General features: G+C 46.5%; 1 protein-coding gene across 14 annotated transcripts in view; it reads right to left on the reverse strand.

Annotated features, from left to right (window-relative positions):
- The window catches only part of fgd4a (FYVE, RhoGEF and PH domain containing 4a), a 340,499-nt gene that overhangs the window by 21,774 nt on the left and 291,372 nt on the right, over positions 1 to 27,353 (reverse strand). For all 14 annotated transcript variants that reach the window (XM_038779936.1, XM_038779947.1, XM_038779939.1 and 11 more), the window contains 10 exons: positions 26,889 to 27,045; positions 24,289 to 24,427; positions 19,244 to 19,302; positions 15,263 to 15,412; positions 12,509 to 12,601; positions 12,331 to 12,410; positions 7,751 to 7,781; positions 7,201 to 7,296; positions 5,625 to 5,750; positions 1,865 to 2,014 (listed from right to left, as the gene is read on the reverse strand). In XM_038779936.1, the coding sequence (XP_038635864.1) occupies positions 1,865 to 2,014; positions 5,625 to 5,750; positions 7,201 to 7,296; positions 7,751 to 7,781; positions 12,331 to 12,410; positions 12,509 to 12,601; positions 15,263 to 15,412; positions 19,244 to 19,302; positions 24,289 to 24,427; positions 26,889 to 27,045 (1,081 nt within the window). The remainder of the gene's footprint in view (positions 1 to 1,864; positions 2,015 to 5,624; positions 5,751 to 7,200; positions 7,297 to 7,750; positions 7,782 to 12,330; positions 12,411 to 12,508; positions 12,602 to 15,262; positions 15,413 to 19,243; positions 19,303 to 24,288; positions 24,428 to 26,888; positions 27,046 to 27,353) is intronic.

A 27,353-nucleotide genomic window follows, 5' to 3' on the forward strand; every position in this document is an offset into this window, starting at 1 on the left:
TTTTTCACATTTTCTCCCAAATTTACACCCAAAAATAAACATTAATCAGCAACAAATATGTCAATCCTCGTATCAATAACAACGATCCCATCCTCCCACCGAATCCCCAAACATTAGCCCACATGTTAACATAAACAAATGACAAAAAGGAATCACCCATAGTCACCATTAACACATACAGTTCCCCTCCCCCCAACCCACCCACCCACCCCCCAACTAATGTTCGATGAGATCTAATTCTCGAAAGTGCATAATGAATAATGCCCATGAATTGTGGAACCCTTCCATCCTTCCCCTCAGTTCAAGTTTGACCTTTTCAAGCGTCAAGAATTCCAGCAGGTGCCCCCCCGCCACGGCAGGGCACAGGGTGGAGAGGTTGAAATCCACTCTAACAGGATCCGCCTTTGGGCGATCAACGAGGCGAAGGCTACAACATCTGCCTCCGCACTCGTTTCCAACCCCGGCTGAGCCGACACCCCGAATATGGCCTCCCAAGGTCCCGGGTCCAGATTCACGTGCACCACTTCAGAGATTACCCTAAAATCCACCTTCCAGTAATCCTCCAGCTTTGGACAGGACCAAAACATATGAACATGGTTTGCTGGGCCCCCCCGCAATGTTCACACACATCTTCTACACCTCAAAGAGCCGGCTCATCCTCGCCCTTGTGAGGCACGCTCTATATACCACCTACAGCTGTATCAGCCCCAACCTCGCACACGAGGTGGAGGTGTTCACCCTCCGGAGCACCTCACACCGGAAACCCTCCTCCATACTCTCTCCCAACTCTTCCTCCCACTTTGCCTTGATCCCTTCTAGAGGCGTCTTCTCCTCCTCCAAAATAGCCCCGTAAACCGCCGATACTACTGCCTTCTCCAGTCCCTGTCGTCAGCACCCCCTCCAGCAATGTGGAATCTGGCTCTACTGGGAAGCTCTGCATCTCCTTTCTGGTAAAGTCTCGAACTTGCAGATATCTAAATATTTCTCCCTGCTCCAGCCCTTACTTTGCTCCCAGCTCCTTCAATCCCGCAAAACGACCCCCAAGAAACAAATCTTTTAGTGCTCTAATTCCTTTCTCCTCCCATCTCCGAAAATTTCCATCCCACTTCCCTGGCTCAAATCTATGGTTCCCCGAATCGGCATTTCCCTTGACCCTGCCCCCAACCCGAAGTGCTGTCGAAACTGCCTCCAAATTCTCAACAATGCTATTACTACCGGACTCCCTGAGTATCTCCCTGGGGCCGTCGGGAGCGGCGCTGTCGCTACCGCCTTCAATCCCGACCCCCTACCCAAACTCTCCTCCATCCTGACCCATTGGGAATCAGCCTCTCTGACCCAGCTCCCTACCTTCTCCACATTTGCTGCCTTCCTCTCTGCAGGAGCACCTTTTTAATTCTGGCCACCTTCCCTCCCCATACGAATGAGGTAATCATCCCTTCAAACTCTCTAAAAAATGCCTTTGGCAGGAAAATCGGCAGGCATTGAAAAATAAACAGGAATTGCGGCAGCACATTCAATTTAACCGCCTGCGCTTGACCCAACAGTGACAGAGGGAGACCATCCCACCTTGCCAGATCAGCTTTCATCCTTGCCACCAAACTAGAAATGTTGTACCTATGGACCCCCCCCCTCCCTCCCCCCCAATCTCAAGCAACCTACACCCCCAGGTATCCAAAGTGAGTTCCTACCCTACAGAATAGCCCCCCCCCCCCCACCCCCACCGCTGCCCCTAGTCCAGCCAATATCTACAGGTCTGATTTGTTTAACAATGTAGATGATCTCGTATAATTGATTTTTTTTTAATAGCAGGAACCTAGCTGCACGCACATCTCCTGCCACATTTCAAAAAGATTACAGCTCCTACCTCAAGAATTCCTTTCTTTTTTTTATCCTCCTTCTCCTCACTGTCAGTTTTTCCTGTTATTATGGTATAACAGTCTTTGCACACTTTGCTGAGCTTGTTGGCGTCATATGCTAAGCTTGCTTTGTAATCAGAACACTTCCAGCAGACAACCTAGAAAAAGAAAAGACACATTTAAACAGATTTCTCATGGGTCACAGGCAGCTGAAAATGACATTATTTACGTAGCCTACTGTTCATCAGCCAGCTTGATGAAGATAAATCATAGCAGGTAAATAGCAACAAAAATAGCAGCAGTAGCAACTTATAGATGACGAAATAAAGTACAATCTTTTAAACAGTAAATGTATCATTTTCATGTTTCATATTTTTTTTAAACGTATCTCTTGGTTGTCACTGGCCACAAGCTGATTGTCCATTTGCTTCCATCCTGTTTCCTCAGCTTCTACTGGCATTATCCGTCCAATATTCTGATCGATGTTGAGCGCACATCTCTTTTAAGAAAGCTGCATTGGATGCTTTTTTCTCCACTTCTGCGTAACTATTGTCTCAATCTCTTTCCATAGGGTGAGGAGCAGGGGATCATCAGACTGATTTCTCGGGTGGGAGGGCTGTCTGAGGGGGTTGAATGGGTCTATATTCTATGGAGTTCAGAAGAGCGCATGGTGGTAGTGGAGGTAGTTGTGGTAGTGGGGGTAGTTGGGGGGGTGGGGGGGGGGGGCATTTTCTTCTGTGCCCTACCTGTGCTTGTTGCCTTTGAGGCAGGCAGCATGAAAATTTGATGCTGCCTCCTTGATCGTAGCATTTGAAAGGTCCAACTGTGGCACTGTTAACTGCCTGAACTCTCAGCAAGGAACCACTTAGCAAGCCCTCATCTTCCTACAGTGCAGGAGGAGGAACATTCGGCCCATTGAGTCTGCACCGATGAAACAGCACTCTACCTAGGCCACTCTCCGTCCTATCCCCAGAACCCCAGCTAACCTTTGGATACGAAGGGGCAATTTTAGCATGGCCAATTCACTTAATCTGCACATTTTGGACCGTGGAAGGAAACCAGAGCACCCGGAGGAAGCCCATGCAGACACGGGGAGAATGTGCAAATTCCACACAATCACCCAAGGTTGGAATTGAACTCGGGTCCCTGGCGCTGTGAGGCACTAGTGCTAACCAGTGTGCCACCATGCCACCCTAATACTCAGTTGCTGTTGCCTGCTTGTAGGAGTTTCATAAATAGAGCACAGTTTGGGGGAAATGGGCTCCTAGATTTACTGAGATAGTGTTGATGGCCTTAGTTATGGAGGTTGGCAGGAGGAGGTCCTCTTGTTTCTACCGGGGAGGGGGGGGCATGAAGATCTCTGAAGGGAATGGGAGCAGGTGGCTGTACTGTAAGGGTTAATGTGGGACTGGATACAGTACCACCCTGCACATAGAATCAGTCGAATATTGGACAGTGAGCCAGCAAACATGGAGACATTTACTATGTTTACTTTGAAAACAGAGAAGCAAAATTCTACTAAATAGGTTGATTATCTAATGAATGAATTGAAAGAGCTGAAGGAACAGTCAGTGACCATGGAGGAAAGATTCCAAATAGAGCTGAATGCCTAGGCAAAGTTGCCAGAGTTCCACAGATAATTCTGAAACAAAGACTATAGTAGCTGAGCTGAATGGAAAGATTCATGAGGGCGAAACCAACTATAAATGTAGTACTCGAAAATTTGGGTAAAATTGTGAAACAAATGGGATCGAGGATTCCATTGTTGAAATGTAAATGTCCACATATTGCGATGGCCCACATACTGTACTGCACTACCCACGCAGTGATGTGAGAGAGACATGACCAGCACTCAGGGTCAGTCGAATGTTGGGCAGAGCCATGTGTACCAGCTCCTAGCTTGTCCCCTATACTGTATATAGTAAATAGTACTAAGACTCAATTAAGATTCACAGGTAACTTACATATGACTGTGAAGACTTTGTTAGACATGCCAAACTGTAGCCAACACAACATTGGCCAGGGAGCCCCAGCCTGAAGAAGCTGGCAGCAGCGCAGGAAGATGTTTATTAACATCATGTCGGTAATCGTTGTCAGTGAATGCATCTTCACCACTCTGCCACCAATGTACCACCCAGCAACAGGATTTACATTTAACATCCGGATACTTCACCTCAACATCATACATAGCCTAATGATGCCAGCTACACACCAAATTACTTCCAACCTCCCCCAGTTATTCTGCTGCTGTAAGCACATCATCCAAATACAATTTAACTCAATCACTGATGTTTCGCCCTCTCTCTTAGAGGTTAAGTTGACTCCTAGCCACCAGGAGCAGAGCTGAATTGATAGAGAATATCTACACTACTGAGCCCTACAGAGATATCATGGGACTGACTGCAACATAGTACTTGCGTCCCATCATTACTGAGGACATTGAGATGATGTTATGCACCTGCCTTATACCTCTTATACCTCAAAGATGAGGGCTTTGATGGGACAGCACAGGGGAAGAGTGGTGATAGGCATGCACAACGAGATGCTGGGTGCATTGGTCTGCCAGACAACTCCTGTCATTGTCAAGAGGCCTAAAGGAGTCTTGCTCTAAAATCGTGACGGAAATTGTTTAAAGCTTCCCCTCGCAGCAGCCTCTGCCTGTCATGTTACAGACCCCAGAGATACAGCCCCATACCTGTTGCAGCCTGTGTGTAAACAGGCCACCAAATCCTCTCACCTCCTTGTGAAGGTGCAGCAACATTCTCTGCCAAATCCTAAAACTCCTCACAGGATCTCTAAAAATGTCCCAGAATACTTCCAGAAATTTTGCAACAGCATGAGCAAGCCTAAGTAAACTTCTTTGCAAGTTATGTGCCCAAAACTTTAAGTAATGTTAATTTTGGATCCCTCTCCCTCGTACAGCTACTCTACGAATGTTCCTTAGTGAGTGACAAGCAAATATGTTCAGGGCCTGTGTTGTCAAACTTTGTAAAGTATACAAATCAATTGTGTGGTGACATGACCTGAACATTATAAGGGTTTAGGTGCAGGCACTGCACACCAGCACGAATGTTCTTCCCAGAATGGGCCGCCCTATGGGCCAGGCCTGAAGTTGTTGGAGGTGCTGCATTTCCAACTTGGAGGATCTCCAGCTTCTGTAGTGTCTGCTCCAGGGGGTTCTAAGACCAATTTTCCACCCATATATTCTGAGATGACTTGAGAAGTTAGATGCTGAGAGGCATTATCACTGGCTATAGTCTGGAACTAGGGTTCAGAGTCTCAGGATAAGGCCATTTCGGACAGAGATGAGAAATGTCTTCAAAGGGTTGTTAACCTTTAGAATTCTCTGCTCCAGAAGGTGGTGGGTGCTCAGTTATCAAGGCTGAGATTGATGATTCACTTACTGTCCAAAAACCCAATAATAAGGGCACTGGTCAGGAAAGTGGAATTGATGTACAAGCTCAGCCTTGGTCTTACTGAACAGCAGAACAAGCTTGAGGGGCCATATGGTCTACCTCTACTTTGTATGTTAGCCCAAAGGGGTGGAACATGGGGCATCCCGTCGGAATGATCTTTTGACCGATATGATGTTGAGCCAAAGATAAATGAATGCAAATTAAGAGTGGATCAGCTTGAATGTTGGGGTGAAGGATGGTTGAATGACAAAGAATTCTCTCCTGATAGAAACAGTGCATTTTCCAACTTACTGTGGGTATTGATAGATCCAATAGTTAAAAACACTTTGAATCACACATTCATTCCACTTACGTATCCACAAGCACGGCAATGATGTCTCCGCCTGGTCAGTGCATTGAAGGGCTCCTTACATTTCATACATAAAGTAACTTCATTGTCACGAATCCATCTTGGTGCCCTCCTTCCCAGTTCTGCAGACTTTGGATTGGTAGAGAAAGCAGAAAAGGGTCACTTGAAGGCGATGTGGTGGTGCCAGTCAGATAGTGCATGAACATTTGTTTACAAACCAAATTGGTTAATCAGCATTTCTGTCTCCCCCCCCTCCCAAACAGCAGATGTGTCTTGAGATTCAGTAAAGACATAAAAACGCTGTTTCAATCATTTTTAATATAAAGCCTGATTTATCGATAGTGTAGCTGAGTGAATGGGGCTTGGATTTAAATTAAATTTCATGGCTGGAACTTTCCGACCATTCACGCTGGCGGGATCTTTCGGTCCTGTCGATGGTGCACCCCCGCCAGTCAACAAGGGGTGCATTTAATAGGAAACCTCGTCGACAGTGAAGATCCCACCGCTGGCCAATGGTGGCTTGCTTGGTAAATCCCACCCCATATTTCCAACTCCTAAAGCAGTGCGTGTTGGGGCGTCCGTTTTCCACTGAAATAGTAAAAATGGAGCACTCAAGTCAATGTCAAATGTTAGGCCAGATGGATATAAAAGTGGTTTTGAGGGTCACTTGTTAACCCCTTGGATTGGAGACACAGATTTGAGTAAAGTATGTGGCAAACAAAACAGCAGGAAACAGATATTAGATCGAGGAAATTATCTTTCAAGAGGGATGATATGCTGTTCTCCTTAAAAGATAATGATCCCTTCTTGTGCTGCAAAGTTTATCCATGGCATGAGTCACATTCATCTCAGTTTAATTTCAGTTTAAAGGGCAGGAATGTCTGGATAAATTTCACTGTGATCTCTCAGCGTACGTGTAAATCCTACCCCACCGCATTATTCTCATTTCAGCATTAAATTCTTATTGTACAGAAGCAACAGGTGTCTCTACTCAAAATATGAGTACTCATTAAAAGTAGAAAATGAGAATTGAGATGCAATACTTGTGCAAAAAATCTGAAGCTTCGCAGTGATCAGGGGCGGGATTCTCCCCAGATCAGTGGGCCCCCATCGCGGGCCAGGCCACCGTGGCCCCCTCCCCTCCAGGGCTGGATCCCCCCTAGACAGCCGACAAGCCAGGTCCCGCCGTGATGGACCATGTCCATTTCAAGCCGGTGGGTCTGGCCAGAAACCGACGGCCGCTCGGCCCATCGGAGCCCGGAGAATTGCCGGGGGGGGGGGGGGGGGCACTGCCAACGGCCCCCGACTGGCACGGTTTGATCCCCGCCCCCACCCGAAAACCGGCGCCGGAGAATACGGCAGCTGCCGTCGGAGCCGGATTCACGCCCCCCCCCCCCCCTCCCCCTGGGGGGTTCTCTGACTCGGCGGGGGGTCGGAGAATCCCGCCCATGGAAACCAAGGGAAAAACACCACAGATAAAAGTTTTGCTAAATGTGTTCTTCGTTGTGTATCTTATATAATTCTGCATTAAAAATTGAAATGATATGCTCAGTGAAATACTGAATGTAGCGGAATTTACCGAAACCTCTGAACTCTGGTCCTCTCCTTCCTTGGCTATTGCAGATCTGAATGTTTCATTCTTCTGATTGAAATCTTGTATTGTGTCCTTTAGAGCCTATACGAAGAACAAAATTTACTCTAAAAAAACACAGCACAGTAAAATGCAGAACAAGCCATGTATATTAACTAACCAAAAATGTAGCTTCCCATTGATTCAGTAGGTTAATTTGACATACGGGGTTGTACCAAGCAGTTGGTACTGGAGGCTAAATAACCAACGTGTACTGATTGAGGCCTTCACTGCAAGACTAGTTTTTTCCAAATTTCTAGGCCTTGCAATCTAAGGACTTACAGAGATCACAAACTAATTACAAATACCATTGTGTAATACCAAAAGTTACAAAGTGGAGAATCCAGCCCCATAATTCCAAAGTCGCATTTTTATTGAATAAAATGAAGACTATCTTGCTTACAAGGAAATAATCACTGCAGGTAACATTTGAGTACTTATTTCATCCCCGATTCAGATCGCCATCAAAATGTCAAGTTGCAATGTGTATAGTTCTTACCTTTATCCATTCCTCTTTGTCCTGGTCAGAGCTGGAATAAAACAACAGAATCAGAACTACGCCAGAGTGCTCACTGATGGGTAAAGCTTCCCACTATGCAATAAAATGACAAAATCTAAATATATTCCCCTTTAACATTTTTATTATTATGCTCACAAAGTTGACAGAAATCTGTCCTCAGACTTACCAACAAATAGTCATTAACTTTGTACAATGCTTTCAAGTGTCTACCAAACACACAATTTACATTTGTGTGAGGTTTCAAACATAATGAATCAAGTACATTCTGACTTTTGTTGTCACCTGTATTCATTGCACTCGGCAATGGACTTGGAAGATATTTTATTTCGCATTTTAATTTAAGCACTACAAGAGACTAACATTACAAACGTAACACACATTCTTCATCCCATGTCATAAAGACTATTTTTCTCTGTCAAAAATTATTCTTCCCTTTAAATCTTTTGGTGAATGTTTAAAATTAACTTTGAAAGTCTCATATTTTTTATTTTCTGCACATGTGTGTGCACATATACTTAATAAATACATTTTTAAAACATCACACACACAAACACACATTCAGTATCTTTGGGGGAATGATTCAGTCATGGAGGCCTGATAATTTTATATGCATATGTATGGAAATGTTTAACCCGCTACCTCACTGGTGGGGAGATGGGACAACTGTGTCACACGTTTACATCGGCGGGAAACGTGATTTGGACATAGAGAGAATTTACATTCCTATCACCGAACCTGCCCAATGAAAACAGGAGAGGAAAATCCCGGCCTGTGTATGTGTCAGAGAAGGAAATAATCATTCCAGCTCTGCACTTTCAGAGTTACTGTTTTACACTTAGTTGAACAAATGTTGAGAGCGACACTTCAATCCACATCTGTTGCTTCTGATGAAAATGGCAGGACAAATTTGTACCACCTGCTCATTATCACGATTATCACCTGCAGTCAGTCCTAACCTTGCTGTTGAGCAAGTGCATGCCTCATATCCTACAGGTGGAGCTGGAGATTATTGTATGGTAGAAATCAACTTGTTTTCGAAGTCTCTGCAAATCCTGCCAGAAAGCCTTCGCAGGGAGAAGGGAATCATTATTTGAAGTACTTTTTGAAGTATTTCCAAGTGCATGACAACAAACTATGGCCATGAAACTCGATAGCCCTGAAAACAGGAATGGGGTGGTGGTGCACACACTTCCAGCTATTCATCCAAGGTAGCCATGTTACCCAAACACAATGCACCACACTCATTGGCACATTTCTCTCTTTCCTGCAGGACAAAGTGGCATACAACCAGAGACAGCAAGCATAGGGGCAGGCATGGCTGTATGCCTTCACCTCCTCTATGGGGGAATATAGTACCCACCATTCTGAGAGTGGCCATTATTGAGGCCATGGGCCTTAATTGATGGAGCAGGAATTGTAGAATATGATGTTATCCTCAAATTCTACTTCTTATATCCCACAATCCTTTCTCTTTACATGCTGCAGATGGTGTAGGCACAAACCTCTTATCCTTTCATGCCCTTGTGCCTTTCTCCTTTCACATACCTCAGAATTGTCAACCGGACCGGGCAATGATAGAAGATACCATCTCTTGATTTCTTACTTGCAAACAACAATCCAGGTTCCAACACTGAATGCATTTGGGGATAACTAGGTGGGATACACGTCTGTAGAGTCAACAGAAATGAGGGGCCTACGCACCCAGGAAGGGTCACATTGGTGCCACCTCCAAAGAGGGCGAGATCGCATACAGGTTCTGACAGAGAGGTCTTGCAGAAGGTGTTAATGGGTTTGCATAATGGTATGCTTAACACATTGTACAAGGTTTCTTTTTTTTTTTCCAAGGGTCAAGAATAACATGGCATATCTTTTTGGGTTCTGGGGTGAGACCCACGCAGACACGGGCAAAATGTGCAAACTCCAAACGGACAGTGGCCCAGGGCCGGGATCAGGGCCAGGTCCTCAGCGCCATGAGGCAGCAGTGCTACCCACTGCTCCACCATGTGCCTGAACATAGGCTTTCTGGTCAACGTCAAGGAGCATGGAGGAGTCTAACACCAAATGTGCACGTCTTTTGCAGAACTTGGGCCCTTCCTTCCCATTATCCAACTTCATTAGCACACATGTGCACTCAGCCATGATACAGCGCATGATTGCTGAAGTCTAAGTTTCTATTACAGCACAAGTAGAAGGCATCCAATGTTTGTGTTGCAGTGAAAGCTCAAACTTCTGCCATGCAAGCTCAGAGGGGTTATCTAGGTTGCTCCGCCGTTGTTTCTCCTCCTGTTCAAAGTTGGTGGCAAGGGCTGTCCCATTATGAGGTTCCACAGCACGTAGCAGACCACTGCACATCTTGACATTCACTCTGCAGAGTAATGAAGGGCTCCTCCAGAGTGGTCCAGGTAGCAGAATCACTGTTTCAACATGCCAATCGTCTGCTCCATTATATTTCATGTGGCAGGGTGGCTTTCATTGTATGCATGCTGTCCCTGTGGACATGGGTGGAGTACTCAAATCATCAGATATGTGATCATCAAGTAGCACTTGTTGCCTAGTAGACTCCTGTTGTCTTGTTCTGGTGGCACAAATGCAGATGGAAAGGTGAACTACTGCGAACAGAAGGTACCATGACTGCTGACAGGCTAACAGACATTGATCAGCATGATTAATTGCATATGGTTGTGTGCCATATGCATGGCAGTAGAATCCCTTTGGTTATGTTACATCTCAATTGACATGTGGTGCCCACAAAACGACTTGCATATAGTCAATACAACCCGCCGCCAGGGAGTATTCCGCAATGTCTTTAAACCACATGCTTGCCTGTTGCTCTCTGGCAGGAGAAAATGAAATGTAGTCCGATCTCTTTGAACAGAGAGAATTAACGTCTTCCTTCACACATTAGTAGATGGCAAACTGTGAGATGTTGCTAATATTTCCAGCGCCAGGTGGAAAGAATCCAGATGCACAAAGGTTCATGACCATGGTCATCGCCACAGTCACTGACGGCATCAAGTTGTACATAGGCCCCCGGTACACAAACACCAAGTGTCACAATGTTCTGAGTTTCTCTCTGTTCTCGTTGTTGCAAAGGATGACCACATTGTCATGGTCTTCTCAGTTGGACATTACTCTATCATCTGTCATTCATGGTAAAGGATGAGTGGAAATACACCTTTAACCACAAGTCCATTAGGCAGTGGTCAGCACATAACATTCTCATGACCCTGCAGGAAGAGGAGATGGTGGGTCCTGTTGGATGGTTCCCTGAGCAGCCTCATCACCAGAACTTTCAAACATGCACCAAGTTGTAGTTTGGATGGTGGTGGGAAAGGCCCTCCCAGTCAGATCTTTCCTACATGCCTGAGGTCTTAGTGCTACTGCATTTGCTGTTGAGGTGGCTACAGCGGGGAAGAGAATATCATCAACTTCCTTCGGAGTATACCTTTGCAAAGCACGACTGGAAAGAGATACTGTGGTTTTATCAAGGTTCATCTTGATTAGCTCTATAACACAGGACTCTGTGCTTTACAGGCTGTTCTTAGGGCCGCACTCAGAGATAAACATCAACTTCTCAGAGGCAAGTAGTGATGGACAGCTATGGCCACATCCCTTGAATGAATAAACAAACTGATGCTGGATGACCATCAATTCAGTGAAATGTGCGCTTTGATCTGCTAGTACAAAGGGCTGTTGATGAATGGGTGTCGCAGACAGCACATTCTGAAGTCAGAAATGCATGCTGAGGGATGCTTTAAATCTGAGGCGAGTTGCCTAATGGCTCAAGAAAAACACTGTCTAACAACCTCCTATTGAAGCTCTGGAACCTGTATAAAATCCCTTGCGCTGCATGAATGTTTGAGAGGAAATGTCAATATACATAGTAAATATAATCTGTAATGGCACATGTAGTGTAGTTTGGAGAAACTCAATGACAGCAAGCTCCCAGCTAACTTAACTATGCTTAGATGAAGTTCCTCTTGCAACCCCAACAGGTTTCGTCAATTGACTGGCTAATTTGGAGAAGTTCTGAGCTGTATGCAATAGACCAAAGTTAGTTTATGAAGTTGAACTGGGATGCACTGGATGAAAGATTTTAGAAATGAGTGATGATAAAAAGAGCACACAAAGTCTTGCCTCCAAGTTTAACGTTGATGGGTTCAAGCTCCACTTCTCTACTTGGCCTGGCACTTCAACAATGCTGTATGGCCATTGTCCTAGACAATGGAGGTGCTAAACTGTGGCATTGTTCAGGTGAATGGAAAATGCCCCATAATACTATTTTCAAAGAGGAGCAAGGAATATTTTGAGTATCTTTTCCTAAACCAACAGCACAAATGGATGATCAGATCATTTACCTTATTTGCTGTTTGTGTGACCTTCCGGTGCGTAAGTTCATTGGCTCGGAAATACTTTGGGATGTCGAGAGTGTGTGAAATGCTTGATATGAATGCAAACATTTTCGTTTGTTCTTTCATTTAAAATCCATTGCAATATAACAATGTATAGAGGACGGTTTTACATCTGCAAAATAATTGCTAAAGCAGATTTCATCTTACCTAGCCTGCAACTCCAGTGTTCGCTCCTTTCCAGAGACCTGGAATGTGTTTGGATAGTCTTTGTTATGGGTCCCAATCACCTGTAACATGCAATAGCACAGACAGAATATGTTGAGATGATATGACTCAGAAAAGACAATTGAACTGCAGTTCACTATTAAATAGGAATTTGACAAACCTTCATGCCTTCAATGCCAATCTTTGTTCGAACGGAATAACGTGTAAACACCAAACTGAATTTTGGAACACAGTACAGCAACATATTGTTTAACTGTGGGGGAGGATGAAAAAAATCATAAAGTCGGCAAATTATTAATCCATTTCAACATAATGTGTATCCTGGGACTGGGTTAATAATCAACAGTTTTAGCTGGAATTTTATATCTTTGCTTTAAGAAAGCCTCATTAAATAGCACTGACATTGAAACGGCAGAATTCACGCAGTCGGACATACAACAATGTCAGCAATGTGTTATAATGTTCTGTCTGCTCGTTAAGATCATTTCATATCTAATGGAACCTAGCACTTTTATGTTTTATGATTTAAAAAAAAAATCTTTATTGTCACAAGTTGGCTTACATAACACTGCAATGAAGTTACTGTGAAAAGCCCCTCATCGCCACATTCCGGCGCCTGTTCGGGTACACTGAAGGAGAATTCAGAATGTACAATTCACCGAACAACATGTTTTTCGGGACTTGTGGAAGGAAACCGGAGCACACGCAGACACGGGGAGAGCGTGCAGACTCTGCACAGACAGTGACCCAAGCCAGGAATCGAACCTGGGACCCTGGCGTTGTGAAGCACCAGTGCTAACCACTGTGCTACCATGCCGCCCGTTTTTGCACAGACACAGATAGTTATAAGCTCAAACACTGAATGTTACCTCAGCAGGTAGACACTGAAAAGTCTCTCCCACCAGCGGGATGTTCCTGTCCTGAAGTCTTTTGAACAGCTCCCAGCATTTTAAGTAAAACCCTCCCACCTGCGATGGGGCTGTACACTTGTACACAATGGGCAGGAATTTCTGGCCATTCCCGCTGGCGGAATCTTCTAGTCTTATTCAGAATGTCCAATTCACCTAACAGCATGTTTTTCGGGACTTGTGGAAGGAAACCGGAGCACCTGAAGGAAGCCCACGCAGACACGGGGAGAACGTGAAGACTCCGCACAGAGTTGATTTTCTGGCCATTCCCGCTGGCGGAATCTTCTAGTCCTGCCGGGAAACCCAGGGATACAATGTGGAAATCTGTTGACCAAGAAAATCCCGCCGCCGGCCAATGGTGGGTTGCTTCTGCTGTCGCGAAACATGATGCGGGGGGCGTGGAAAATTGAATGCGTGGAAAATATTGTCTCAGAGAAATTTGCAAGTTACTGGGGTGGGGGGGGGGGGGGGGGAGCATCATAAAGGTTCATGGGGATAAGTTATGGAGAATAAGAGTTAGATGCTAACCAACTACTAACAGTAATTAGGAAGACTGGGGAATCTACAGATGTTGGCATGTGGCAGGTGAAATAACACTGAATACAAACTGTACATTGAAAAGATGACTGAGGTCAATGAAAGACTGCTTTTCCAGTGGTTAAACACCTCCATGGGCATGGATTTCATAAATCCCAGAGATCATGTTTGATTTTCCAACCATTAATTTAAATAGTTGCAAAATAATGTTTAGCGGTTGCCTGAATTTCTGTTGCATGTTCCTGGCATGGGAGATTTTTTAACCCGGAAGAGTATAAAGTCAAAACTGCCCTGCTCATTTTCTTATGTGGCCGGTGTGGGTAGGTAGGGCAAGTAGACCCATAAATTAGGACAGTAGAGGGAGGGGCATTAGTAATAGGTACCCTGCTACCGCTGGCAGTTTATGAAATATGAATGTGAAAGCTTTCCAAAACGTTTTGTTTCAGTGCTACAATGAGTTACCTTTTGCATTTCAAATAATTTACATCCAGCATCAAATGAATTCAACCAGAAATTAGTGCATATGAGGCTCAGTGGAATGAAATGGAATATAAATCAAAGCAACGGGCCTAACCTTCTCCTACTAATCCATTCTCTAGTGATTTACAGAAAAGCTTCGAGATTCAACTTTGAACAGAGCTTAGTTTTTATTTTCATTTGTGTGTGGAATGCGTTCAGTGTTGATAACAGATATGAAGAACTGATTTAACAGTCTTTGAAAACCATTATAAACCAGATACAAATTCTAGCAAGGTTGAATGATCAAAGGATGCACGTTGGGTTATCTGCCTTGGAAAAATTGGTTTATTTTAATGGTACAAGTGTAGGGGGGTCAGCTGCTTGTTTCTAAACTCTTCCGACCTACTTTCGACATTGTTATTCTGTGGTGAGACTGCAGAATGATGTTGCAGTTCTCTAATGTTGGTGCTTTCACTTTGGACAAATTGATGCCAAAATCTTTATTTTATGCATTAGAATATATATTTTAAATAGTTTGAGATATTGAGCTGTAAGTAATCATGCCAAAGGTAAAACACTACGGTAAAATGTTATGGTGGGAGAAGCTCGAGGTAAACACCTCCCACCCTCTGCCTCTTCCCTACAGGCCCTGCAGTATCTGGTCATCATTGTTAATAATGGGCCCAACCCAATTTTGTGCTCTTTCTCCCTCGAGTAAAGCAGCAATCATGAATTGTACCCTCATAGTCATCGCTTCTCAGGGGCTGGACCTTAGTCCTTCAGCTGAGTATATGACTAAAGATACCTCTAAAGACTTAGTGGCTTCTGTAATGCCAACTTCCATTCCCTCACATCAGCTAAACCTAAATAAATTGAACAAGAATTTGCACCTCTCAGGCTGTGAAGGAAGGAAAGGATAACCATTTTCAACGTCATAATATGATCAATAGCTCTTACTGCGTTTCGCCAAGTTGGCCAGTTTGTGCCTTCTTAATGACAGGAGTACTCACCAAAAAAAGATACCTTTCCTGTGAAGAAGTGTTGCGAGCAGCCAGTTTAAGGATTTGCCCCTCTTTTATTAGTTCATTTGAGGGATTAACAATATCTTCCTCTTCACCTCCTAACATTTCGTACACATCAATCAACTTCTTCAGCTTTTCCTGAATGTAACAAAATATTAGTCACCTCCTCAAGTTTATAATAGCATTCTATTTAAATGAAAGGCAATTTTCTTTTCATTTCTAGGTTTCAAAGCTTCATGCTACGTATTTTTCTTTTACACATTTTATGGGCAGATTTCCAATATCATTCTTCAGCAGGTCATTAATTGATATGCAAGATTAGATCATGGATGGTATTTAGAAGGATTCTTGGACTGAAAGTTAGTCTTACTTCTTCCTCAGGTCGAAATGCTTAACTTCTGGTTTTGTTCTCATTTTGAGCTTCTTTGATGAATATTCTTGCAATTAGAAACTCACCAACTGCAAATATATGTCAGAGTATCTCATGATATTTACACGGTAGATCTAATACTCACAGCCAAGCTGCTAACTTCCTTTTATTATAATATAGTCCACTCTCCTCATTTACTCTAATATTGAGGAGTGGAAACATAGGTAGACTAGCCACATACATGTTGATTTCAATCATATACAATCAAACAAATCGGTATGACTCACATCCAAAATTCTACTATGGTGCATCTTAAGACATGTAAAAATTGCAGCTCCTGAATTGTGGGTCAGACTAGGGGTATTCTCTCAAGCTTGTTGGTTCTTCTTTATGGATACAAGAAGTTTATGGGCGTGATTCAACGGCCTCGTTGCGCCTGATTTGGTGACGATTGAACCTCGCGAGATTCACAATGTCTCATGAGATTCATCCAAACCTGTGAGGCGTTGCGATCTGGATCTTGCCCTAGCTGGGCGAGATACAGATAAGCATATTTAAATGAGCCATTGCAGGAGGGTGAAGGGTGGGGGTCCTGTAAGGGGGAAGGGTGGGAGAGTGGAAAAGGGGGAGGTGCTCGCAGCAGCCCCATAGTGGACACGGATACACACACACACACACACACCCCCCGCAAGGACTGGCGAAAGCTGTACAATCGCCTCAGGGCAGCCAGGATGGGCATTGTGCCCTGGCACCAACCCCTGTCCCAAACACCCGTAACCCCAGCCCCCCCACCCGGAGGGCGCCCGAACCCCATCTGTCAGCAGTGTGCTCTCTCCCCACCCTGCACCATATGGTAGCAGCTATACCAGCCGCCATGGCCGGGTGTCCTGGCCACGACGGCCACCCGCTTCCCACCCATTGTCTGCCGTGAGAGAGAAGAGCGGAGGGGGGGACCGCCAAACCTGTGGCCCCTCACCACAGCGGAGTGGTGGCCAGTGGACCTGGTCGGTGAGCCAAGAGAAAGGGCAGTCGCCAAGGCAGAGGACACCCGAGTCAGTCCCAGAGGGAGGTGGCACAGTAACTGAGTGATGTGGCACAGTCTCACAGATGGTGAGCCAGTCCCTGTGCTCCATGTTGGTGGGATGGGATGTTCATGCTGTTCGCCAGGCCCCCTAGTCAGTAAACTTGGAGAATACTGTGCGCGGGAGCCCTGGTGCACACCTCTACCTGCTGAGACTCATGCCCTGCCCATCCTGGCCCTGCCCCGCTTCCTCCTCGTTGGCTGAAGCTGTTGTTCATCCCCCTCTCCTGCATGTCGCCCCTCTCTGCGATGCTGTGGAGGACGCTGCAGGCCACTGCGATGTGGGAGACTATCCTAGTGCTATACCGGGGGACCCGTTCAGAGTGATCCAGGCACCTGAACCTCATCTTCAGGTACAGAAGCACTGCTCCATCATGCCTCTGGATGCTTCATGGGCATCGTTGCAGCAGGTCTCCACGTCGGTCTGTGGCCTCCGGATAGGCGTCATGAGTCACGACCGCAGCAGATAACCCCTGTCGCCCAAGAGCCAACCCCTGACCCAGAGGTGCGCCTTGAAGGTGTCATGAACTGTCGAATATGCAGGATGAAGGCTTTGTGCTCACTGCCCAGGTATCAGGCATAGATGTGTATGATGTGCAGCTCATGGTCTCACACAAGCTGCATGTTTAGTGGGTGGAATCCCTTTTGGTTTGTGAAGACCGGTCTGTCATGAGCCGGGGCGTGTAGGGGACAAGGCATCCCGGCAATGGCAGCGAACCCCGGGAATCCTGTTGGGCTCGGTCCACATTTGAAATTGATATACTGTGCCGATAGGGAATCCTTTATGGCGTGGTTGCACCTGTGCAGTGAGGTCCGTGAGATCCCAGACAGGTCTCCATTGGCTCCCGGAACGTCTTGTGGCATAAAAATGTCAGGAGGACCATCACCTTGATGGCCACCGGGGGCGGGTATCATCCCCACACTCTCGCGGTTCGGCAGATATGTCGCACTATCCCCCTGCTCAGCCGGAGTCTTCATTGGCATGCCTGGTCCAGCAGGTCCTCGAATGACAGGCCTCATGCGGTGCCTCTTCCCACCTCCCCCTCACCCTGTTGGGCGGCCGGCTCTCCATCCACACCGGCTGGCTCCTGTTCTTCTGGGGCAGGCTCTCCTGCTGCAGGACCCTCCTCGAGTAGCTTCTGCTCGTTTAGCCTCAGTGCGTCCCCCCAGGTCTGCAGCAGCCAGGATGAAGGGTTAAATTGCGCAGGGGGTGAAAAGCAAATCCGTTGGCATGGTGTGTACTCCCGTACCCAAACAGGTCCACCGGGCTACACGGTGGCCCCAGCCTGCATTGCAGTCGCTGCCCCCATATGGCCCTCTCCCCCCCCCCCCCATCCCCAGCCGTTCCTCTTGGCACTCTGCCTCCGCACCTCTGGCCTCGGCACCAGTCCCTGTCGCCAATGGTACTGGTGGCTGGCGCTATCCATGCCAGCAGTACGCTCAGCGGCCCCCCTCCAGCGCCCTCCTGTAGGGGTTACTGTGGGCATTATTCCTGTGTTGGCTGCGTGATGCCTCGCTGGCCGGTGGGGTCTGGTTGTGGGAGTGGGTTGGTAGGGTGGAAATGGGTGGAGGGAGGGTTTGCGCACGCATACGGCCATTGTCACTCTGCGCAACCACGAGCCACGGTAGGTACGCACAGCAGGATGGCGGCCTTGCGGGCCGTAGCAGTCCGTGCCTGGGCAGCCCGGTCCTGGGGTCACACCAGCCAGCCATGCGGACAGCTGCGACCATTCGGAATGCTTGGCTGAGTTTCAAGTGCTAATAAGTTCCTGCAGAGTAGGTGTTCCATTCAGGTGGGTTTTGGTGGGTGGAGGTGATGTTTCGGGGGGCTTTAAGCACTGTTGGGAGCTGGGATACTCTATTGGACAACCAAGCAGAGCCTGCTAGCCAATCCCCCTCCTCACACACTCCAGCACGGCGTATAAACTGTGCAGCGAACTCAACTCCAAAGTGAAAAGAAAAAAAATGGTGTGTGACGTTACATATGGGTCAGATGAGCAGTTTGAGAGCCACGGAAGTGCACAGGTCGTATTTTACCCACACCCAAAGGACAATTCGGCCCAGGGTATGTACCCTTTCTTTAAACCATTGTGCAACTAATAGTTCAATCGTTGAGCTTCCCTTAATTGTTATAATTAAGGAAATCATTTTCATTTCTTCAGCAGCTTTATGCAGTGAAATCAAGTACACTGTGATAAATCAGATTTGACAGCAAGCTATAGAACAGATGCAATTGCTGGGATATTCATGCTCAAGAACGTCACAAGAATGCACTGGTGAGAGGATCTGACATATGAATATTCGTATGCATATTTATTATGTGAATTTGTGTCAACTACTCACAATGTGTTTGGACTTTACTAGTGCTGACTCCTTTCTTTGCAGTAAGGACCCTTGTATTTAGCATGTTTGTCCATGGTAGTTACACGCTGGCTCACTTGCAAATAGGCAATCCTGACATGTGCCCTTTGTAGACAAGCTTAAATAATGAAAAGGAAAATGTAACGTTTGCACTCACCATCATACGTATTGCAGCATTTGAGTGGGTGGCTGCAGTGGAAATAATGTCAAGGGATTCTGTATGAAATATTAAATAGATTAATAAATTAACACATTCAGTTTAATTATTCAAATTCACAATGAACTGGATATTACACTAATGCAGTCAATAATTAATCCTCAAATGACCTAAAATTACAACAAATTGAAAATAGTGGACAGAGTAATTAAAGGAAAACAATCGGACATAAAAGTTCAGGTGGTACCATAACCCTGAAAGTGACACTCAAATGGCCCATCACAGGCAGCTGGATCCTGGGCTGGATTACAATCTGAAAATGGCTACTCTCCAATATTGTGTCACTGAATTCTGCTCAGTCTTGCAATGGCTCAGATTCTTAATCAGTGTTGAAATTTTAACAATTAAATTAAACTCAATGAAAACATTTTGGAAGTTTGGGAGCAGTACTCCAGCAGCCAAGCAATTTGTACAAACATCCTATTGTCAACGGTGTTCTGGAAAACATATCAATTTTTCACCATTTAAGGAAATGGCAGCAGCGTGGTTATGTTATTGGATTAATAATTCAGATGCCTGAACTAATGCTTTTGAGTTTAAACCTCACCACATCAGCAGGAGCGAAGGTTGTAGCTTCACCCATAATTACAGAGAGTCCGAGGGAAATACTGTGGATAGCACGAGATGCCAATGGCAGGAGAGGTGAGAATTAGGAAAGCACATTGGGCATGAAATGATTCAAAGAAAGAAATGTTGAAAGACACTAATCACTTATCAAATGATAATGGCAGTGAATTTGATTTGGCCAATACCGATAAAATTATCTGTACAAGAATGATTTCTCACAGAAGCTTGTCAAAGATAAAATAAAGTCGAGGACCTGACTCCGAGAACTTCACTCTATCAAATACCTTTTCCGCATCCAAGGGAAACAATCTCCTCCGGTTCGGGCACCGAGGAGGGGAAAGGGACATGGTTCAGCAGGCGAAGTAGATTTGCCGACAATTGCTGACCCCTAACAAAGCCTTTCTGATCTTCCAAGATAATTTCTGGGAGACAGGGCTCCAGCCACAGCGTCAGCACTTTGGCAAGTAACTTAACATCCGCATTTAAGAATGAAATAGGTCGATATGGCCTAAACTCTGTTGGGTCTTTGGCTTTCTTGAGAATCAAGGCGATAGAGGCCTGTGTGAGGGTAAGAGGCTGCGTGAGGGTAGAGGGCAACAAACCCCAGGATAAGGAATATGCAGAATTAAAGCTCCGCAAACTTCTTATAGAATTCAATGAGGAAGCCATTTGGACCAGGAGGTTTACCAGTCTGCATCAACTCAATGTATTTCATAATTTCCTTTGGGCCCAACAAAAATTCCAACACCTTGTCCCTCTCCCCCTCCTCAACTGGAATGGATAAGCTGTCCAAAAAGTTAGTCATGACCGATCCCTCAACTGGAGGTTCCGATTAATAGAAACCCCAACAGAACAATTCAAAAGCCGCATTGAACTGAGGAGGGGCCAACACCAAACTCAACGATCTCCCGGGAAGCCACCTGTAGCTTTAGGTGGTGAGCTAAGAGGCAACAGGCCTTCTCCCCGGATTCATAAACAATATCTCTTGAAAGTCGCAGCTGGCCCGTCACTTTGTCAAGAAAGTCGCAGCTGTCACCTCAAGAATGGAGTCCACCAGCCCCTACTGCTCCTCTCTCACTGTCTTCATCTTGTGTGCGTTATAGGAGATTGTGTACAGTTTCGGTCCCTTTATTTGAGGAAAGATGTAGTGGCATTGGAGGCAGTTCAGAGGAGATTCACTAGATTGATTCCAGAAATGAGGGGCGCGATTCTCTGCTCCCGGGAAAATCGGGAGGGCTGACGTGAACTCGGCCGAGTTTCACGACGGCCTCGGAGGCCGCTCCTCGCCCCCTATTCTCCCCTCCCGGCTGGGCTAGGAGCAGCGCTCCGTAATTCTCGGCCGCCGGTCGGCGCGCCGAGAGTGACGCGACGGCGGCGCCTATGTGATGTCAGCCGCGCATGCGCAGGTTGGCCGGCTCCAACCCGCGCATGACGTGGTGGCTTGATCTCGCGGGGCGGCGGAGGGGAAATAGTGCGTCCAATTGAGATGCCGGCCCGACGATCGGTGGGCACCGATCGCGGGCCTGTCCCCTCCCGAGCACAGTCATGGTGCTCATTCCCCACCAGGCCCCCTACAAGCCCCAAACGGGCATCTCACGGCGATTTCACGATGGCATCGACCAGGTGTGGTTGCCGCCATCGTGAACCGATTACGAACGGCAGGCCGCTCGGCCCATCCGGGTGGGAGAATCGCCGGTCGCCGTGAAAAACGGCGAGCGGCGATTCTTCCGAGCGGGGGGTGGGAGAATCGTGGGAGGCACCAGGGGGTCGTGAAATTAGTTGGGGGGCCCTCCCGCGATTCTCCCACGCTGCGTGGGGAGCGGACAATCGCGCCCGAGGGGTTTGTCATATGAGGAGAGATTGAACAGTTTATCCTATACTCTCTCGAGTTTAGAAGAATAAGGGGAGATCTAATTGAGGTATACAAGATAGGACAGCACGGTAGCACAAGTGACTAGCACTGTGGCTTCACAGCGCTAGGGTCCCAGGTTCGATTCCCCGCTGGGTCATTGTCTGTGCAGAGTCTGAACGTTCTCCCCGTGTCTGCATGGATTTTCTCCGGGTGCTCCGGTTTCTTCCCATATGTTCTCTACTAAAAGGTATGGATAAAGTAGACGTGGAGCTGAGGCTTCCTCTTGTGGGGCATTCTAAAACGAGAGGTCATAAGGTAGCAAATTTAAAACAGATTTGAGGAAAAACCACTCTCCCAAAGGGTTGTGAATCTTTGGAATTTTCTACCTGTGGAATTCGCTACCCCAGATTGCAGTGGATGCAGGGACAGCGAGTAAAGTTAAGGAGGAGTTAGACAGATTTTTAATTGGTCATGGGTTGAAGCGTTATGGAGAATGTCGTGTTAAGCACACTGAGATAACACGGGCTGCAACTGGATGCAGCTATAACTGAAATATACTTCAGACCTTGAAGTTAGTTCAATTTGATTTATTGAACCTGTCACACAGTTAGCTCAGTTCTCTGTGAGTTCGACTCTGTTAACCTAAGTGTGATCTCTCTGTCTGACTGAACCAGACTAGCTCTTAGCCACGTGCTGGAGGTGTTATGTGACATATACACCTGACTCACTCTGTAGATGCCCCAGTGGAAAGAGGCGGAGTGCCTTTTAGAGTGGGAAACCACTCCCAAGTGTTCTGCCTGCTGATTGGTTATGTCCTGTTCTCTGTGTTCATTAGCTGCCTGGCTGTATCTCATTATGTGCATGTCTGCATATCATGACAGAGAACAGGCAGGATGGTGGAGCTGAGGTCACGATGGGATCAGCCATGATCACACTGAGGATGTTAGGCTCAGGAGGCTAAATGGCCTACTCCCGCTCCTAGGTCATGTGTTCCAGGAAGGAGATGCTCTGGCTGATTTCGCAATCCAGCTCTTGCTCTGTAACATTGTAGGTAGCAGATGAGAAACATATCAGCCATGATAGAATGGCGGAGCAGACTCAATGGGTCTAATTATGCTCTTATATTTTATGAATTTATGAGATAATCACCCCCCTGAGGACAATCTGTTTTTTTCTTTTTAATTTTAGAATATCCAATTAATTTCTTCCAATTAAGGGGCAATTTAGCGTGGTCAATCCACCTACCCTGCACATCTTTGGGTTATGGGGTTGAGACCCACGCAAACACAGGGAGAATGTGCAATCTCCACATGGACAGTGACCCAGAGCCGGGATCGAACCAGAGAACTCAGGGCCGTGAGGCAGCAGTGCTAACCACTGCGCCACCATTCCTAAGGACAACCTTAAGGGCTTCCCACAGCATAGAAGGTGAGATTGACTCAGTTTTATTAAATTTTATATTTTCCCCAATGGCGGTGGACATACTTTGACAACATTTTTTGTCTGCTGGTAATGGTGTGTCTAATATCCATAGTGGATGCTAGGAGGGAGCTGACTCTCGTGCCAAATCAACGAATTGTGGGACATGGTCCGAAATCACAATTACTGAGTAACCAGTCGCGCTCACAAAAGGTGTGTTTGTGGGGCAGGGTGGGGGGGGGGGGGGGGGGGGGGGGGGGCGGGGGGAGAGAGAGAGAGAGAGAGACAACAAAGTTCTGGCCACCCCGATGGAGTCAGAGATTTGGGCTTGGACAGATCTAGGCGAGGGTTCTGAACACAATAAGTCCTCACCCAAAATAAGCTGATGTGAATCCAAATCGGGGAAGGAGGCCAGAAAATAATTAACAACATTTGTATCATCCCAGTTTGGACCATAGACATTAACCAAAACCACCGGGGTGCCTGCCAGAGAGCTAGACAATCAACATGTCTGCCATTTGGGTCGGCCAAGATCTTAGCAGCAGAAAATTAACCCTTTGATTCATTAATATTGCTGCACCCCGGGCCCTACTGTCAAAGTCCGACCCCGGGCCCGACTGTCAAAGTCTTACCCACCCCTTCCACAGTCTCTGACCCGTAAATAAGTCTCCTGCAGAAACACCACGGCGGAATTTAAACTTTTCAGGTGAGATAGGATAGATGCGGGCAGGTTGTTTCCACTGGCGGGTGAAAGCAGGACTAGGGGGCATAGCCTCAAAATAAGGGCAAGTAGATTTAGGACTGAGCTGAGGAGGAACTTCTTCACCCAAAGGGTTGTGAATCTATGGAATTCCTTGCCCAGTGAAGCAGTTGAGGCTCCTTCAGTAAATGTTTTTAAGATAAAGATAGATAATTTTTTGAAGAATAAAGGGATTAAGGGTTATGGTGTTTGGGTTGGAAAGTGGAGCTGAGTCCACAAAAGATCAGCCATGATCTCATTGAATGGTGGAGTAGGCCTGAGGGGCCAGATGGCCTACGTCGGCTCCTAGTTCTTATGTTCTTATTATTCTGATCTGATCGATTCACACCCTAAAAGAGCGGTCATGGTATTGAACCAATTTCAAAGTAATTCAGAGGTTTTCCTTACTCTCTGCATCTTTCCTGTCTGAGGAATCCTGTGGTAGTTTCTTCAAATAATCTTTCAGGAGCATCTCATAGCGAGGAATTCGTTGGACAGGTTCTAACATGTGATGTTGTATTGTGAGGGAACCACAGATCTCTTGTTTCTGAAAAACAGACACAAGCATTATCAAAGTGTACAAATCGCAGCTGGTGCCGTTCAGAAAAAATAGCAAAAAAATGTCACTCAAACTAAAATTAATTAGCTCCATTTGTTTGAAAATACGTTGTTGATATGACAGGCGGGTTTTTCTGACCGGTCCTGCCGGCGCAGGTTCCCTGGCCAGGACAGCGGCACGACTAGAACATCCCACCACTAGCTAACGGCAGGTTGCCTCCACTGACGCGAATCGCGTGCTGGGGGGGGGGGGGGGGGGGGGGGGAGGCAACATTTATCAGGTGGAACATCTTGTCAACCTGGAAATTTCCTGGAACTGGAAAATACCACCACAGAGTAAAGAATGGAGAGGGAAATCTTCATCTTCAGCCTGTCACAAAATCTACTCCCTTGCTATTGACTTGATTATCTGCTCTGGCCATATTCTCAGGCTGAACAAGTCTGTTCTTAATCTTGGTAATCTGTCGAGTCCAAGATGAGCTTTAACATCCAAGTCAAATCCATTATGAAGGCCACTGAATTTCATCCTTCCATTCCACCAAAGAATGTCTTATCCATGTATGTCAGCTCCAAAGTTCTTGCTGGTTTCCTGTCCTACACATTCACAAGTTCTAAACTGACTAAAATTCTGCTATAAGGATACAGGACATGATCCACCGGCCACGTTGAGCTCTCGCTTACGTGTAGTGCGGCCGAGAGATCCCGGGAGAGGCCTCTTGTGGGTTTCCAGGCAGCCTTCACGCCTTGTCGGATCTACCCAAGTTCCGGGAGGCATTGGAAGTCAGAAGCTCACCCAAAGGGGGCGGGATCAAATGACGCGAGCCAAAGTTGATTTGAAACCGACTCCGGTGAGCTTACCCGGCCATCTGCCTGTCTCCCCAGCGAGACCACAGCCGGGCCCGTTCAGCACTGGTCCCCACGAACATGGACCAGGCGGAATAGCACCCGGGGAGGTGGGATGGGGGGGGTCCCAGGCTATCGGGTGCTCCCGGGTGGTCAGAGATGGTGCAGGGTGGCCCTTCCCCTGGAACGTAGGCACCCTGGCACTATCAAGCTGGCAGGAGCATTGCCCAGGTTCCAGGGTAGCAGGGCAAGGATGTCCGAGTGCTAGGGTGGCACTGCCAAGTCTCGGGGCAGTGGGGGGCCATGCCCATGAAAGGAGGGTGGAGGCGTGCTATGAAGGCTGGGGGAGGCGTGTGCATAGGTGGTAAGTAGGGGCCTTAGGAAGGTTTGAGGGGGGGTGACGGCTGGGGATTTTGGAAGGAGGGGGCCTGTAAGGGAGTGTGGGGTGGCCTGTAGAGGGGGACCCTCAGGGATTCCAAGATGGGGTGTCTCCCTTTGGGAGGTAGGGGGGTATTGCCCATTGGTAGGTAGTGTGGGGGACCCACAAGCTCACTTGGAGATCGAGGCACCCTTTCAAAATGGCGGCCCGATCTCGAAGTTCAGTTCACCAGTGCGGAAAGACATTCTGAGGGGAGGATTCTCCAGCCATGTCTGCCCAGCAAACGGAAATTCCCACCCCAAGTCAATGGACCTTTACATGATGTGTGTCCTGCCCATGGCAATCTTGCGGCAGGTGGGGTGGAAGAATCCAGCCCTAAATGTGGGCTAAACCGGCGAGAAACTCCCCAGGGCCCAAAAAAGTGACTAAGTGAATAGCGGTGAAGAAGTCGCTGGCAGATCCAGCGGGAAAGTACCTAAAAAACTCGCCACAAATTAACTTAGAAATGAATCGCGCCCTCAGTCTAGTATTAAGCCAAGTTTGTTCATCACTCCTGCACTTATTGATGCACACTTGCTACAAGCCACCAACAACCAAAAATGACCCAAGAAAACATTAAAATCAAAATCTTGCTCTCATCCTAAATCATTTTATGGTCTTATTTTGTAACCTTCTTCCATATATTCTTCTATAAATTGTTCCATTGGTCTAATTCCAACATCTCTCTTCACCCTTGGCCTTTGCAACTGGGTTGGTGCCGATCTTTGATTGCCCCAGACTTGCTCTCTTAAGCTTTCTCCTTCAACCTTTTAAAAATTCAAGAACTCAAATCCTCGCTCTTCGATTTATCTTTCGGTCCCTCATCCTAATCACTCTCTTCCCAGAGTAGTATCCATTTTTCTCATGGTGATTCGTGAAACATCCAAAGCACAACAAATTTGTGTTGCTGTTATGACAACATGTACCATAATATATGTACACAAATGAATTGTTCCATTGGGGCGCATTAAATTGTCTAAATGTTTCCACTTCAGGATCTGCCACAAGTTCAAATGCTGCATTAGATGTCTGGCATTATAATCGCACGTTTATACGTAAAAATTGCCGTCGTATTTCTATTCACTCTACATTAAATGTGACGGAGACAATGTCTAAATATCAGAGTTTTACCTGAAGAAGATATTCTTCATGCCTGAAATTATAAATTTGCATCATCGTTGCTGGTTACCTGAATTTCCTCGACAATGGCTTTGAACTGTGGTGATCTGCTCATCCACGTTTTCAGTAGCCCCATGGCCATTTCAAAGTTCTTCACATACTCGCCGTACATCTTCAGAAATGGGGCTAATTTCTGCAAAATATCTCCTATCTGCGGTGTAGTATTCCTGCAGGAGGTAAATTGAGTGATTACATACACTGGATCTCCAACGTGTTGTGTCATGAGATGTTAGCATGTGCTGTGGTGCTCGGGATTCCCCGAGCAGTAAATTCTTAAAGAAAACCACTTAGAAATTCAACAGTGTACTTTACGCAAAGTGATCTCACAGAGATTTCAAGGTTGTCATCCCAGCTGCGGCTCACTTGGTTCCAATTTCACCTCTGAGACAGAAGGTTGTAAGTTCAAGTCCCACTCCAGAACTTGAGCACAAAGTTCTGGATTGACACTCCCAGTACTGAGGAAGTGCTACATGTT

Source organism: Scyliorhinus canicula, chromosome 20 (genome assembly GCF_902713615.1).
Source record: "Scyliorhinus canicula chromosome 20, sScyCan1.1, whole genome shotgun sequence".
In the NCBI taxonomy this organism is placed as follows: domain Eukaryota; kingdom Metazoa; phylum Chordata; class Chondrichthyes; order Carcharhiniformes; family Scyliorhinidae; genus Scyliorhinus; species Scyliorhinus canicula.